Source organism: Anarrhichthys ocellatus, unplaced genomic scaffold, assembly GCF_004355925.1.
Source record: "Anarrhichthys ocellatus isolate YVR2014 unplaced genomic scaffold, GSC_Weel_1.0 scaffold20, whole genome shotgun sequence".
Taxonomy (NCBI): domain Eukaryota; kingdom Metazoa; phylum Chordata; class Actinopteri; order Perciformes; family Anarhichadidae; genus Anarrhichthys; species Anarrhichthys ocellatus.
This window is the reverse complement of record NW_022280050.1, coordinates 1,312,050-1,326,230: the sequence shown is the minus strand read 5'-3', so window position 1 is coordinate 1,326,230 and position 14,181 is coordinate 1,312,050. Positions and strand designations below refer to the sequence as shown.

General features: G+C 39.2%; 1 protein-coding gene across 10 annotated transcripts in view; it reads left to right on the top strand.

Annotated features, from left to right (window-relative positions):
* The window catches only part of stxbp5l (syntaxin binding protein 5L), a 109,092-nt gene that overhangs the window by 62,820 nt on the left and 32,091 nt on the right, over positions 1 to 14,181 (top strand). For all 10 annotated transcript variants that reach the window (XM_031858567.1, XM_031858564.1, XM_031858566.1 and 7 more), the window contains exons 6-14: positions 5,179 to 5,242; positions 6,592 to 6,675; positions 8,202 to 8,325; positions 11,072 to 11,147; positions 11,604 to 11,758; positions 11,998 to 12,070; positions 12,864 to 13,011; positions 13,483 to 13,550; positions 14,026 to 14,066. In XM_031858567.1, the coding sequence (XP_031714427.1) occupies positions 5,179 to 5,242; positions 6,592 to 6,675; positions 8,202 to 8,325; positions 11,072 to 11,147; positions 11,604 to 11,758; positions 11,998 to 12,070; positions 12,864 to 13,011; positions 13,483 to 13,550; positions 14,026 to 14,066 (833 nt within the window). The remainder of the gene's footprint in view (positions 1 to 5,178; positions 5,243 to 6,591; positions 6,676 to 8,201; positions 8,326 to 11,071; positions 11,148 to 11,603; positions 11,759 to 11,997; positions 12,071 to 12,863; positions 13,012 to 13,482; positions 13,551 to 14,025; positions 14,067 to 14,181) is intronic.

Sequence of the window (14,181 nt, the reverse complement as noted above, 5' to 3'; positions counted from 1 at the left end):
AAGATGCTATGCACACAACGCTATGCTGTTCTGACTATAGGCAATAGGTTTCTCTACACTCCGTATTATGTTCTGCTTGAGCATACACTAACAGTCAGCACTCTAACAGTCAGCACTCTGCACCTTTCTGAAGTGAGGTTCATTGAAAGTTGAACAAGAGAATGAATATTCTCTCATCAACACAGAGCGACTGGGGAGTTTCATAGTTTGGCTGAGGAGTTTTTCCGCTCAACATGAATATGGATGAGGGGGTACTTTTCTGTGTTTCCTGCAGCGGAACGTTGTGTGAGCAAGGGATAACTCATCCACCCTCTCCACTGTGTACAAACATCAGATTGTGAGTCACACAGTATTCGTTGTGTGTGTATGTGTGTATTTGTGTTTTCACAGTGTTCGTTTGTGCGACAGCCATTCACAGATGCATTCGTTTTAATATGGACCAAAGTGTGCTCTCTTGAAAATAATCTGTTATAGCAACAATTCAACTGGGGCCACTGTGCCCAGACAGGAGGGCCCGGGCTCTCATTCAAATTCAAATGGGTTTTTGCAACATATTTAATGCACAATTTCATCTTCAGGAAATTCATTCCAAAATGAGATGCAAGGAGAAGTGGGAAAACACGGCCGCACGCTGCTCACTCTGCTTCAGTTCATAGATCCCTGTGATGAGCAGAATTTTGTTTACGCCTGGCATCATGTCAGCCGTAATCAACATTGGCATGTTTGGCTATTTCTGTTATTGAGATTATAAAATAACAATGAGCTTTCAGCGTCCCCCTGGTTCCTTTTTTGTAACATCTTACAATGCAAAGACATGCTCCAAATATACTTGGGAGCAGAAATATATGGCAACAGTAACCCTGTCTCCAAAATATACCATCAAGTTCCAAATACATTTGGAAAGAAATCTAATGCTGCCTGGTTTTACGCCTTGTCGGTGTTTTATCAAGAACTACAAGTGCACAATATGAGCACCATATGAAGGACAACCCCATATTTACTAGACTATACCATTTTAGATCCAGGGCATGATCGATGTGGCAGGCAGGATGAAAACCACTTGCTGCTGCAAGACTTAAGAGTCACTAAGGGCACTGTCTGCGTGTTGAAATCATTATGGAATCATAAAAAACCCAATTACCTGCCTCAATGTCGTGTCCTCAGGCTGGAGAAAAAGGTAGCTCCTTGAAGAACAGTTTGTAGTGTTTCTAAACCCTTTTTAGCAGTGACGTATCTTGTTGTAAGATGACAAATGTAAGATGGCAGCATAATAAGACTCATTCGAGACTTAACTTCAGTGTAACCTGGATTCTCATTGATCTCAAGGGCATTTTTGGATCTCTTTGTGTCCTTTTCATTTGGAGAATGTGTTAACTAGTGCCTCTAAGTGTATTCTGGGGACATTCAAAGCCCGTGAGGAGGCAGGGATAATAACCTTGTTAGTGCTCTGTTGTTGTTGTTGCTCTGTTATTAGTATGTTTCCTTAGCATATCAGGCAGAGGAAAGAGTGACAGGAAACAAAGAGGCAGGGAGATGATATCAATGACGTCAACCCTCTGATGCTTGACTCCACTGTTCCACCCAATGTAGCAATGTTATAAACGACCCACTTTCATACTTACTTGCCTTTAGCTGCTCGATAGAACACAAACACCAGACAGCGCTGAGAGGCACTATCGGGTTTTTTCTCTGTCTTTTCAGGAGAAATGTCTTGTAAGCTTGATGCGCTGCCAATCCTTGTTGTGATTTATTGAGTCCGACAAAGGAGGGAATGAAATTCTACCTTAATAGATGATATATTCTATAACTCTTGAAAAGGGTTCATGGAAATTTGAGGAGAACCACATCTTAAGCTCTGTAGGGGTACATTGTTAGCTGTTGTGCCAAAGGAAAACGTAATTACAAAGTTATCTTTCAGAAAATAACTAACTAACAATATGAAGTTCTTGCAAAATAGGTCAGCTTTAGAGAAAATGCTCGAAGGAAAAATATAAGTTTGTTGAAGGTAGACTATGGGCTGAATAGATGTTGAATCTTTTTTAAGAGTCTTCTACATGGGATAAAGTTCACTGGTTTGAAACCTTAACATTACAAATCAGTTAACTAGCTAAAGCTCAACATACTATTGTTCAGCAACTCTCTTATCATTTTGATTAATTCACACAGCTTTGTGAGATAGCGTGGCCAGACAATTTGCTCAAACAATGTACGGCAGCTAATTTATGCGCGTAAAGGGTTGGCAAGTCCGTACACTATTGAAAAATAGGTGCAACCCCAAATACAACGAGTTTAAGCAAGGTGACATTGGATTATTGTAAAAAAAAAAAAAGAAGAAATAAAAATAAATCGTAGCTCCCCTTTTGATCTCTGCAGATAACTCCACAGAACACAGAAACACTCTGAGAAATACTCTTTGTGGAAACTTGATCATTTAGAATGTGCATAAGAAAAAACACTTCCCACAGAAATATACAGTATAAATCTTCACAAGTTACAGTAACAAGGCCGCACACATCTTACTTCAAGATGGAAACGTTATCAAAAAAAAAATGACATAGGATTGAGGAAAATGTGTTCCACATTCATACTGTACACTGTGCCCACTGCGTGCCTCAACAAAGATATTTCTTTTGACATTTAAGTTAACCTCTGTGATAGTTTTGTATATTGTAGACATGTAGGAGACATGCACATGTGATTTTATGTGATTATTTGTGAGTGTATAATCGTAGACTCACAAATAACAATTCAAACATGTCATGTCATGTCGTGTTGATTATTTACTCTTTCCTAATGGTGTTGGGTTGCCATGGCTCCGCTGGTCCTGCCGGTGCTCGTGCATTGTGTTTGTGATCTCACCAGCCTCGGTCATCAATCTCTGGATGACTGCAATGAAAAACAAGGTCCTCAAAGCACATTCGTTGATTCGCTTTTTTCCGTGCTTCATATGAGCTGTAATTAAAACATTTTTCATTCTAGTGTTGTCATTTATGCAGCGTATGTGTACACCTGTTAATCAATACAGGAGCCTATTCCAGTATGCACTGGGCAAAAGGCAGGGGAGCGAGCAAGATATCCAGATGTTCTGAGCCACAACGGGCAGGATTGCTTGTTAGGTTGTGTTTTTTGGCACCGTCCTCGAGATGGTCTGGTAACATTATTGCTTAACAAGCACAGGGACACCAGTACCTTTAATGAAAGCTGTTAGAGGAATCTCACATTGGTAATACAATCAGTGTATTGTCAAATACTATTCTCTTTAGCAGACCCAGTCCCTATCTTTAAGAAATGTAAGAGTGATGTTCAGCAATATAGCCACACAGTGTCTCAGAATATATTGCTGTACCCAGCTTTGGAAATCATCTTCATTAATGTATTTATTTAATTTAAGTTTTTTTCTAAAAACATTTTCATCGGCTTTGTGAGCATTTCAAAGGCTGGCCTTGTAGGCTGAAAGCCAAACTTTATCCGGAGTCACTGAGTCAGTCAGCAACTGTCTTCAGCTCACATATTTTTCTTCACAGTGCGAAAGCTTTCTTCATACAAAAGAAATGGCCTTCGACACACAAAAGCAAGCCTTCGCCCCTCAGTCACATCCCACTCCATCCAGCATTCACTAGCTGCTGTGAACTTTTTCCTCTCACACACCTCAATAGCTTGTAAACTCAAAAGAAAATGACTGTCATGCGAGGCACAGTGTCCGCATGTGTGCGTGTGGTGTGGGTTTGTTGATGTGCAACAAAAGGTCTGGGGTCAAAAATGCATGATGTTGTATCAGAAGTTGTACTTCAGCTTAGTGTACCATTTCTTCTGCATGGCTGGTGTAGGAAGATTAGCTCTTGGCATTCACCTATTGTGGCACTTCAGGACAGGCGTTGTGTATTGCAGATGATTTGTTGATAACTTATTATTTACTCTAACTGCTGAAGAGAATTGTATGGGGAGCTTGCTGTGGTTTTATGTTTGTATCGCCTTCCAGCAGCAGGCATAACTAAAAAGGCCCACGAACGTGTCAGTCCCACCTTAACTTTAGCTTCCTAGAGTAGCTCACATTTCAGCCACTGTGCTAAAAGATCATGATTGTATTAAATGACGATTGTAGCTACTACAGTGTAGTTTTCTGGTGACCAAGAGGTCCTTTCTTTGGCTCTGAGATGCAGTGAACAGTGGCAATGAAGTTAATTTTACTGCTGAAAATGTTGGTTTGGAGAACATCTAATCACTAAACCATGACATCCCCTTCCTTTCGGGAAAACATTGACAGATGATGTCAATAAATCAGCAACATATTTGTCTTCTGGGTTGATTTTGTTGGTGAAAAATAAAATCCAGCATTATTCAATATTTTCCTCTTGGTCGGGATTATATAGCGGTAAAAGCTAGAACAGGTTGTGACTGTGACATGGTGGTAATGTTTAGGTCTTGAGGTTTATAATTGACTTAATATAAAACTGTGGGGGCTTCTTACTGGTTGTCAAGAGTGCCGAGGAGTGGAACTCTTTGTTCAGCTCTCAATGATCTCTGCGTGTAGCGTACTTTCCTAATACGCCACAAGGATATTTCAAAGAAAATCTAATTATAGAATACTGTAATTATGGTTTATGATGAATCCATGAGCAGTCTAGTTGACCTTTAGTTTAATATTATTGAATGAATACTTTAGACTTTGATATTGTAATGCATGTATATACGTACTTGTATGTATGTATATATATATATATATATATATATATATATATATATATGAATACAGTCAATCTTCTATATAGGGCCTATAATTGTCACACTGCTTAGTGTTTTAGCTGGATAGATAGAGAGATAGAAATCATTTTTAGACACGGATAGATTTACATACAATATAAATACATTACGTAATACATGATGTGTTAATGTAATTAGTATTTTTTTTTTCCCCAGTTAGAGTTTTTTCGGGGGAGTTTTTTTCCTTTTCCAATGCCAAGGACAGAGGATGTCGTGTGCCGTACTGATTGTAAAGCCCTCTGAGGCAAATTTTTGATTCATGATATTTAGCTATACAAATAAATTGAACCCTCTCTCTACTCATTACTTCCACGTACTCTCTAAACAATGGTGTAAGGATCTTCTTGCAGGGCTTGTGTGACTGCATTACTGCTGCTGTCTTTTTCACCTCCCTCTTCTATTTCCTTCTTGTCACAGATCAACTAAAACTCATCCAGGACCTGTGGTCCATTTGAGTGACAGCCCAAAGGATGAAGGCAAGGTGAGTAGGCAGATAAAAGAAACACCGGTAACATCTCCTGGTCCTCCTCACAGACCAATGCCACTACAATCTACAAAAGGCTCTCTCCTTTCTCCCACGTCTCTGCCTTGAGTTAAATCATTGCCTTTCTTTCTCTGTCACGAATGTGTCTCCCAACCTCCCCTCTGCCTTTCCTGCATTAGTCACCTCGCACTCTCTCAGCATGGCTTTCTTCCTGGATAACAGAAAAAACTGATTATCTATACAGTACCCGTGTAGGTAATATTCTTTGAGGAGAGTTGAGTTTTTAGGGGTCAAGCTGCTGCTGCAGTCAATTTTTTTGGGAACAGCGGTAGGTGGAGGTTGCTGTAAGGAAGAGGTTGTTGATGTTCCCAATGCTTGTGTTTCTCATGCAGTTTTGCTTCTAACTGCAAGTGCATCACTAGAGCACGTCACGATTACACAAATACTTTTTTGCAGCAAAAAGACGTTTACCGTTTGAGTAAGAATTAAATCAAATGTATTCTTTGCATGTCAAAGTAGATCTGCAGTACATCTCGGAGTCAACAGAACTGTCGGTGTGACTAATGTAAAGCTTTGGAGTTTCCCCTACCTCACTTGCCCTCTATTTCCCATCTTATGAGTTGAGATCTCACGCAGTCTATCGTCACTGCAGGAGAGCTACACTCTCTCTTAAAGGATGTGCTCTTCCAACATCACTCCCCCTCTCCTCTGATCTGTGATCAGATTGTGTCGACTTTGCTCCACCCTCTTATCCTTTGTGTGTGTGTGCGTGGGTGTTTGTGAGGTTTTTTTTTATTGTAAGTGCATGTGGGAGTTGTGTGTTCAAGGATGCCTGTTTTCGTGTACATTGTGTTATATATGTGTGTCACTAATGTGGGTGATGAACACATGTATGGGGGTTTATAAAAGTGTTGCATGCTCTAAATGCAGTAAAGCTATATGTGTTTGAATCTCAAATGAACAAAATGACATCCCTCTGATAAATGCTTTGTAGTTTTACAAATTGATTTATTTCATTGTCAGTCTTCTCTGTACCTCCTCTGGCATCTCCTGCTACACGTTCTGCAAATTGCACATAAAAAGCAGACCCATGCAGGGGATGAAGCAAATTGTCTCCATGCTCAGTAGTACACTTGGTAGAAATGATACCTCCCCCCTCTAACCCCAAAACTCACAAGCAGGCTAGCTGTGAAACTTTGTCTTGTTAAGAAAACCAAAGACTCAAGAGGATGAAGGAGGTTTGGTACTGTTGGTGTAGACTGTGCTCATCATCTTATTTTAGCCTATGAAAAATATGTTTCATCTTCTTCCTTGTTTTCCATTCCTTGTCACTCCCCCCTCCGCAGCTGCTTATAGGGTTTGAAAGCGGGACAATTGTACAGTGGGACCTCCGGGGCAAGAAAGCCGACTTCAGAATCTACTATGACGAGGTGAGCTCCACTACGCAGTCCTGCGTTAACAAACTAAAGCAAAAATACTGTCAGGTGGGACAGGTTTTGTTTCTAAATCCATGTCACTCTGACATTGAATGGAACATTTTCCGAGGCTTTTGCATGTTTCTTGGGTCATGATAATCGTAAAAATGCTATTCTATTGCAGCAATATCTGTGGGGATTCCTTGTCAGAGCCGCAGGAAGAAGCATATATGAATGGCAAAATTGATAGTAGTGAGTAGAGAATAGGAAATTACAGCAAAAATGAGCCATGTTCATGCAGAGATGATTGGACATGTTCAACAACGTCTTATGACGCCAATGTCCTGTGGACATTTATAAAGAGCTCTTTCATGTCTGTCTTTGCCATTTTTAGGAAACTACTGTAGCCTGAGGGTCTGTAATATTGCAATAAATATCCTACGGAACACACTCTTCATGATAATAATAATACATGGGTAGATCAGTTTAAAAACAGAGGGACCTATTAGGTGCTATTACACGAATAACCATATGAATGGAATGGCCTCAAATTGGTCAAATTTACCATATATATATATATATATATATAGTATATTTCTTAGGACATTTTATCCAAAGTCGATTTGAGAATATCCATTGCATGAGCACACACAGTCAGAATCACTCTCAAACATACACATCACTCTTATGTATTCTTTTTTAACCCCTGTGGCCTCAAAACCAATTTGCCCAATAGACATTTTCACCTTGTGGCACTTATCCTCCGCATCTGCTGCCATCGCTCATCTCCTGTGAAGAGTCACGGCCTGCTCACATTCATTAATGCGGTTTCATGTCCATCTCCTCCAGCAAAGCATGGCATCTCTGCCTCAGACCTCTTCACACAAAACAACACCACAGACAAAAGGATAGAAGGACCGCAGTGGCACCACTCTAACTCATTTAGCTGTATTGAATTTGGCTTTTGTATTTTGCATCCTTTATGTTGTACACCTTTTATTTTCTTCAAAAGCACTGTGTCAAATTCACACAAATACAATATGTTAAGGAAACATTAGAGTGCAGATGCAAATTGACTGTGGGAGCCTGAGAAGTTGATGCCCTCAAAGCCTTTTAGATAACTGATGACCTCTGTGCCTTTGACATGAAGAGCTGTGGATGATGTTTTGAAGGAATAATAATAAAGAATATTAGATATGTTAATACGTAGAAGGTATGTTCAGATGGGAATTATGGAAAGACTTAAATTAGTATGGTGTTTTGTTTGTTTTTGTAGATTTTGTGCTTATTTTTCAATTAAAAGTGTATTTCTTTGGTTGGTTTAGAGCTACGCAGTTTGACTGTAAACTTTTGTTCCTCTATCATTTCACAAAAAATTGTCCACTGACTGACACAAACACAGATCACAAGGTAAAAAAAATAGTTTCAGATACCATATACTGCATGTATCAATATATGATATCTGAATCTAATCTAACATTTTTGACATATAGAGTAGGAGATATTGGTTAAAATCCATTCCCTCTGTCTCATTGGTACAGGCCATCCATTCAGTCGGCTGGCATCATGAAGGGAAGCAGTTCATGTGCAGTCACTCAGACGGCAGCCTGTCCATGTGGAACCTCAGAAACACCACCAGGCCGTTCCAGGTCACCTTCCCTCATGGTGAGACACAGATCCACACTTTGTTGTTATTTTTTTTTCAATTACTAAGCAAAATGAAGCTTTGATAATTAGCTATGCTGTAATACAGCAGACAGAATTTAAACACACATACATACACATACATTGAGTGCTAAGTTTATCAGAAAAGTTGAGGTAACTTCATAAAGGTAATAGTTCACCTGTGTTCTAATGTGGCAGATGCACAAGTTTGTTTTTTCGTGAGTGTAACCAGCCACCGACTATTTATTATTCAAACCGAGCTCGTTGCCAAGTGTCTGCACATTTAGAATGCCTGACAAAGCACATCTGAAAATGACAGTCATTGTGATGCGTGATTTTTGTCATCGCCACTTTTGCTTATTTGGCTGTCAGGTTTGAATACTTCAAAACTGGTTTTAGTGAATGACTCTGAATCCATGCCACATGTAATTCTCTGTGCTCTTCCTCTGACTAGTCCTCGTTATGTCATCCTCTGGAGAAGTTTGTGCTCTGGCAGGGCATCCTGGCCTTGTCACATCTATGGTGATGAATAGTCCCTTGTTGTGGGCTGTGATCTCAGGCAAAATCACAAAGCAGGAGGGCAGGAGGGAAGGACGTGGGTGATGAATGATCGGTGAACGGGCCTGAAGACGTGGTTAAATGCCACCAGATTGTTTATGTGCCAGATATTCGGTATTACACAAGGCAAGAGTGAAGGGAAAGGGAAGGAACAGGACAGAGGGAGCTGAAAATGACTAGAAGTAAACTAAGTGTATGAAAAAGAAGAAGAGTAAACAGTAAACATGTCATCTCCTGAGAATGGCTCAGTCTCCTTCCGCTCTAGTTGTAAATAAATAAACTTATTCTGTTCCAAGACAGATAAATGAAGTGATTCTGGCGCTGTAAGCCAATCATCACACCATCACATCTGTGGTGATTTGCCATCCTATTTAAATGCCCGAGTGTTCACAATCACTGTGTATCGTTGCGTTTGCTTTGATTTCTGGATGCTTCTGTCACTAAACCCTGAAACATTTTGTGTTTCTTTATACAGCTGTTGGTTTGTTTGACCAGAGCTCTTTGGCTGCCTGATAGTTTATGCATGATAAGCAGTGCGTAATTTTAAAACCACCTGAAATCACATTTACATAAAGTATATGTAGGAAATGCAATGCCGCTCATATTCTATTACATATAAGCTTTTGATTGCAAACTTCAAATATTTACTCTTTATATGTCTGCAGAACTGCGTCTACATGGCATGTCTTCAATCGGAAAGGATGTTGACTTTGGCAAAACTACGACATTAAAGTTTATTTTTCATTAAACAGAGAGCCAAAATGTCTGCTTTTAGTGAAACATAACTTGAGAAATAAAAGATAAGTTGAAGATGTAGCTGCAGTACATATGTAGATGATAGATGCAGCACAGGTGCATGTCACTAGACTTATTAAAGACATGCTTTTTATTTGTTTAATTATATTATAGATCATCTAGTTGCTCGATGATGTATATTTTTTATTCCTTTGTGTAAGTCTGACAGTTTATAAATTCTATTTCTGTCATGTTTTCTACATTATTTTTTAGAAAGGCTTTTGTTCAGAGCACTATGCCCATGAGGTAAAGCCCACGGTCTCACTGCCTTCTAGCAGAGAGACGTCCTCTTTATATCAAAGGCATAATCATGATTGCGTTTTGTGAAGCAAAAGAAAAATAACTCTCTGTAATGCGCTCTGATAACGGTCTGCCGTTCCCCGAAAAGAAACATTGGAAACACAGTACGCAGTAATCAGAAAGTGAAGTAGGAACAAAAGAGCTTTTTTCACTTTCAAAGTAAAGTTCTTTTAATAGAACTGTGCTATGTTCAGTTTAATAAAGATACGTATTAGTCACTATTACTACTTACACTATATTTAAATCTGTGGAGGAAAAGGGTTGTAAGTGTTGCGTTCGTCCATTGAATAAAGCAGCTATGGAGGAAGTTATGCTCAGTAAAATGATTGCATGAAAGGGGAAAATAGATTAACAAAACATACAATTGTATGCTAATAAAAACTAAATTTTTACTGACCAGCTGTAGAGCCCTACTGTTCTGGGCTGTGCACACGTTAAAAAGAACTGGGCACAGTCATTTTGCCTTCTTAAGTTTCTTTAAGAAATACATCTTGTTTATGAGGTTTTTTTAACCAGGATGGAGATGTATGATGAACACATCCGGTTGTTTGTGATTCAAATTAAAATTGTTCACTTGTTCCACCTCAGCTTCTGGTGTAGACAGGGGTGTGTGTCTGCAATCAACAATCAGCTCCTTGATTTTACTGACGTTGAGCAGCAAGTTGATCTTTGAGCACAACTCTGCAAGATTGTTGATTTCCTCTCTATATAAAGTCCGTTGTTTTGAATCCGGCCGATGACGGTATAGCGTCCTCTGCAAACTTCGTAACAGAGCTCTCTTCATGTTTGGGGTAGCTGTCGTGGGTGTGCGGAGTGAGCAGGAGGGGGCTGAGCACACAGCCCTGGGGGGCTCCGGTGTTCAACACTAACGTAGGAGTTGTAGCTGCCAATTCGACTCCCTGGGGTCTGTTTGTCTAATAACCAGTTGCAGAGTGAGGTACTCGAGCCGATGCTAAGTTTATCAGTTTCATGATGGAGATTGTGTTGAGTGCAGAGCTGAAATCAACAAACAACATTCTAATGTATTCAGTAAATGTGGTGCTGTATTGAAATTGAAATGTTATTCATTATTTTGCTATTTCCTATAATTAAGGAAAGATACAGAAGGATGGGAAAAAGGAGTCATGTAAACCTATACTCAAAGTGGAGTACAAGACCTCGAGGAACAGGTGTGTGCTCTTTAAGTAACTATTTAGATCCAGATTGCCTGATTACCTGATTACACAAAATTATGATTTGAATACAACCACAGGGAGATTTATCCTATGATGTAATGAACCCCACTTTGTGATAATCAAAAGCCACTAACACAAGTTGGCAAAAAATGACTATATTAATGTAGTAAGGGGAGTTACATATTTTAATTGTAATAAATGATACAGTTTGAAAGCATTGTGATATAAATTGAAGAAATGACAAACAATATATTTGATTTATACACACATATTGATTGCATTCACTCTTTTCGTCACACATTTATCATATTTGTTGAGTGGTTTATAGTAAGTGGCTTATAAATAAGATTGTAAACCACATGTATTGTATCATGCATGTACATCTATCAAATGGTTTCACTGTTTGATTCATTGATTTGTTAATGTATTACTCTTCTCTCTCCACAACAGCGAGCCTTTTGTTATCTTCTCTGGGGGTCTTTCATATGACAAGGCAGGGCGGCGGCCTACGTTAACCATAATGCACGGCAAGGCCATCACTGTGCTGGAGATGGACTATCCTATTGTGGAGTTCATGGCACTCTGCGAGACTCCATACAACAACGGTAAGTGCATACACCGACAATGACAAAATCAATTTCACATATTTTCTTCATTCAGCGAAATGTTTTTTATGAATTATTTTGAATGAATCAATACACAAACTAAAGCGACAAAAAAGTCGAAGAAAGATGAGATTTCAACAATGCAAAACTCTAAAACACATTATTTTGTATGTGTTGTTGTAACTAATGTAAATGTAGATTAAGCGTTATCCTCTTCAGTTTGACTTTGTATCTCACAGAGGTCCAGGAGCCTTACGCAGTGGTGGTGCTTTTGGAGAAGGACTTAATCGTGGTGGATCTGACACAGAGCAAGTATGTTTTACACAGCTTAGTCACAGCTAAGCTGCGTGTGACTGAGAGAGTCCCATCATCACATGACAACTTTTGATGTTCGATGATACCACCTGACATCACATCAGGGTAACACACTTCTTTGCATATACCTTTAATCCATAAACCAAATCCAGTTACAGTCAATCTACACTTCAGGGAGAATCTTTGAAGAAAGATTGCTCTCAAGGTGAAAATGCTACTACTCCAGTTAGATTAACTATTGGAAGATATGAAAGTGAAGGTGTAAGGTGCTGATGTGGTGCAGTTGTGACAGATTAACTATTAAGGCCAGGGATACAACTGAATAGCAGCAAAACACATAAATTAGACCTATGGTGTGAGTCGGAGGATTTAAATAAGGTTGCCTTAATTAGGCTAATTGAAGCTGTTAGATATAAACATCTCATGGTGGCTTAATGATTTTTTTTAACTTGTCAACATAAATAAGTCAGTACACAGATACACAGTGTGTACCTTCATACTCATATTCATCAAGTTTACTGATCAAGGAATAATTAGCATTTATTATGTAATTAATGTATTTGGTACAGTAGCACACCTTTAAATCTTTCAGCCATATTTGTATGCAGGCACATAGCGGTGCTATACCTATGTTTACCTCTTTTTCTGATTTCATTGAATGAACAGACAAGGCAATGCACATGTAAACGGATCAATTATCTCCTTGTTGTTACTTCAACTTCCCTTTTTGCCCATTTTGACAAAGTGACATGAGCTATGCTATACCATATCATATGCACGTATCTTGCAGCTTCCCTGTCTTTGAGAATCCTTACCCCATGGACATCCATGAGTCTCCAGTTACCTGCACAGCCTATTTTGCCGACTGTCCGCCCAACATTATCCCCATCCTCTACTCGATAGGAGCTAAACACAAGAAGACTGGCTACAGCCAAAAGGTAGGAGGGGGAAAATATGAGCTTGCTGTACACGTCTCTTTTTTTTCATTTCATTCTTGTTTGGTAATTAATTCTAATTGATGTGTGTTGAAAGACACTGTGAAAAAGTTAGAAAGTGCTTGTATAATGGTGTACCTCCGCACACCACTGATTCGGTCTCTCAAGGTTACTGCAATGTGAATAATCTTCACAATTTATGTAAAAGAAATCAGCCTGACTAAATAATTGCTGCTATGAACTTGAAGCAAATTATGGGTTATCATCAGCATACGAGTCATTTTAATCAGAACAGATTTGTATTTGAAAATGAAAACATGTAATGTTGGACACTGAAAGCAAAAATCCCGAACATGATTATTCTGTGTTTTCGAATATAAGGAAATCTTATGAACAGGGTCCAGTGGGAGAAAAGCAATAGATGATGTGATAGAGTTGTTAAATGAATCAACACTCTGTCTGTAACCATGCCAGGAGTGGCCAGTCGCCGGAGGATTGTGGACGTTAGGCTCCCACACCTACCCGGAGATCATCGTCACAGGGTATGTCAGCGATATTAACAGCTATATTTTGTCGATACAGAAAGTCCTTATAGGTCCAAACACATGGCGACCATTAGCCCAAGCTGCTGTGAGAGAGAGATACCGTAACACCTATCACAATTAAAAGGGAAACTACAGTATATGTGTCACTGACATCATGACAGGATCAGCTCAGCACAGCACGGGGCCTTCCTGATGTTAATCGGTTCTGAAGCATGTGAACTGGGTTTTATCGGCTTCTAGGCAACACTGGAATCCGGGACAGTCTAACATTTAAAATCAGTAATCATCATACACTGCCCAAGATCGAAGATAGCTATTACAGTACATTTATTACAGTTGTGAATTTGTGGCGTTAAAGCATGGAGTAAGGTTAATCGCCCTATATTTTTCCTTCATTCTGATCCCTTCTCGGAGTCAAAAAACACACCAATTTTGCCCGATGGACAAACAACTATTCCTTCTCTTTGTTCAGACATGCTGACGGATCAATTAAGTTTTGGGACGCATCTGCAAGTAAGTCTAATCTCTAAGCTTTTCTGTCTTTTTGAGCTATAATGAAATGATACATTTTGTTCAACTCAGGCTTTTGTTACACAGCTTGCTCAAATTAATAATGTTTTTTTCATGA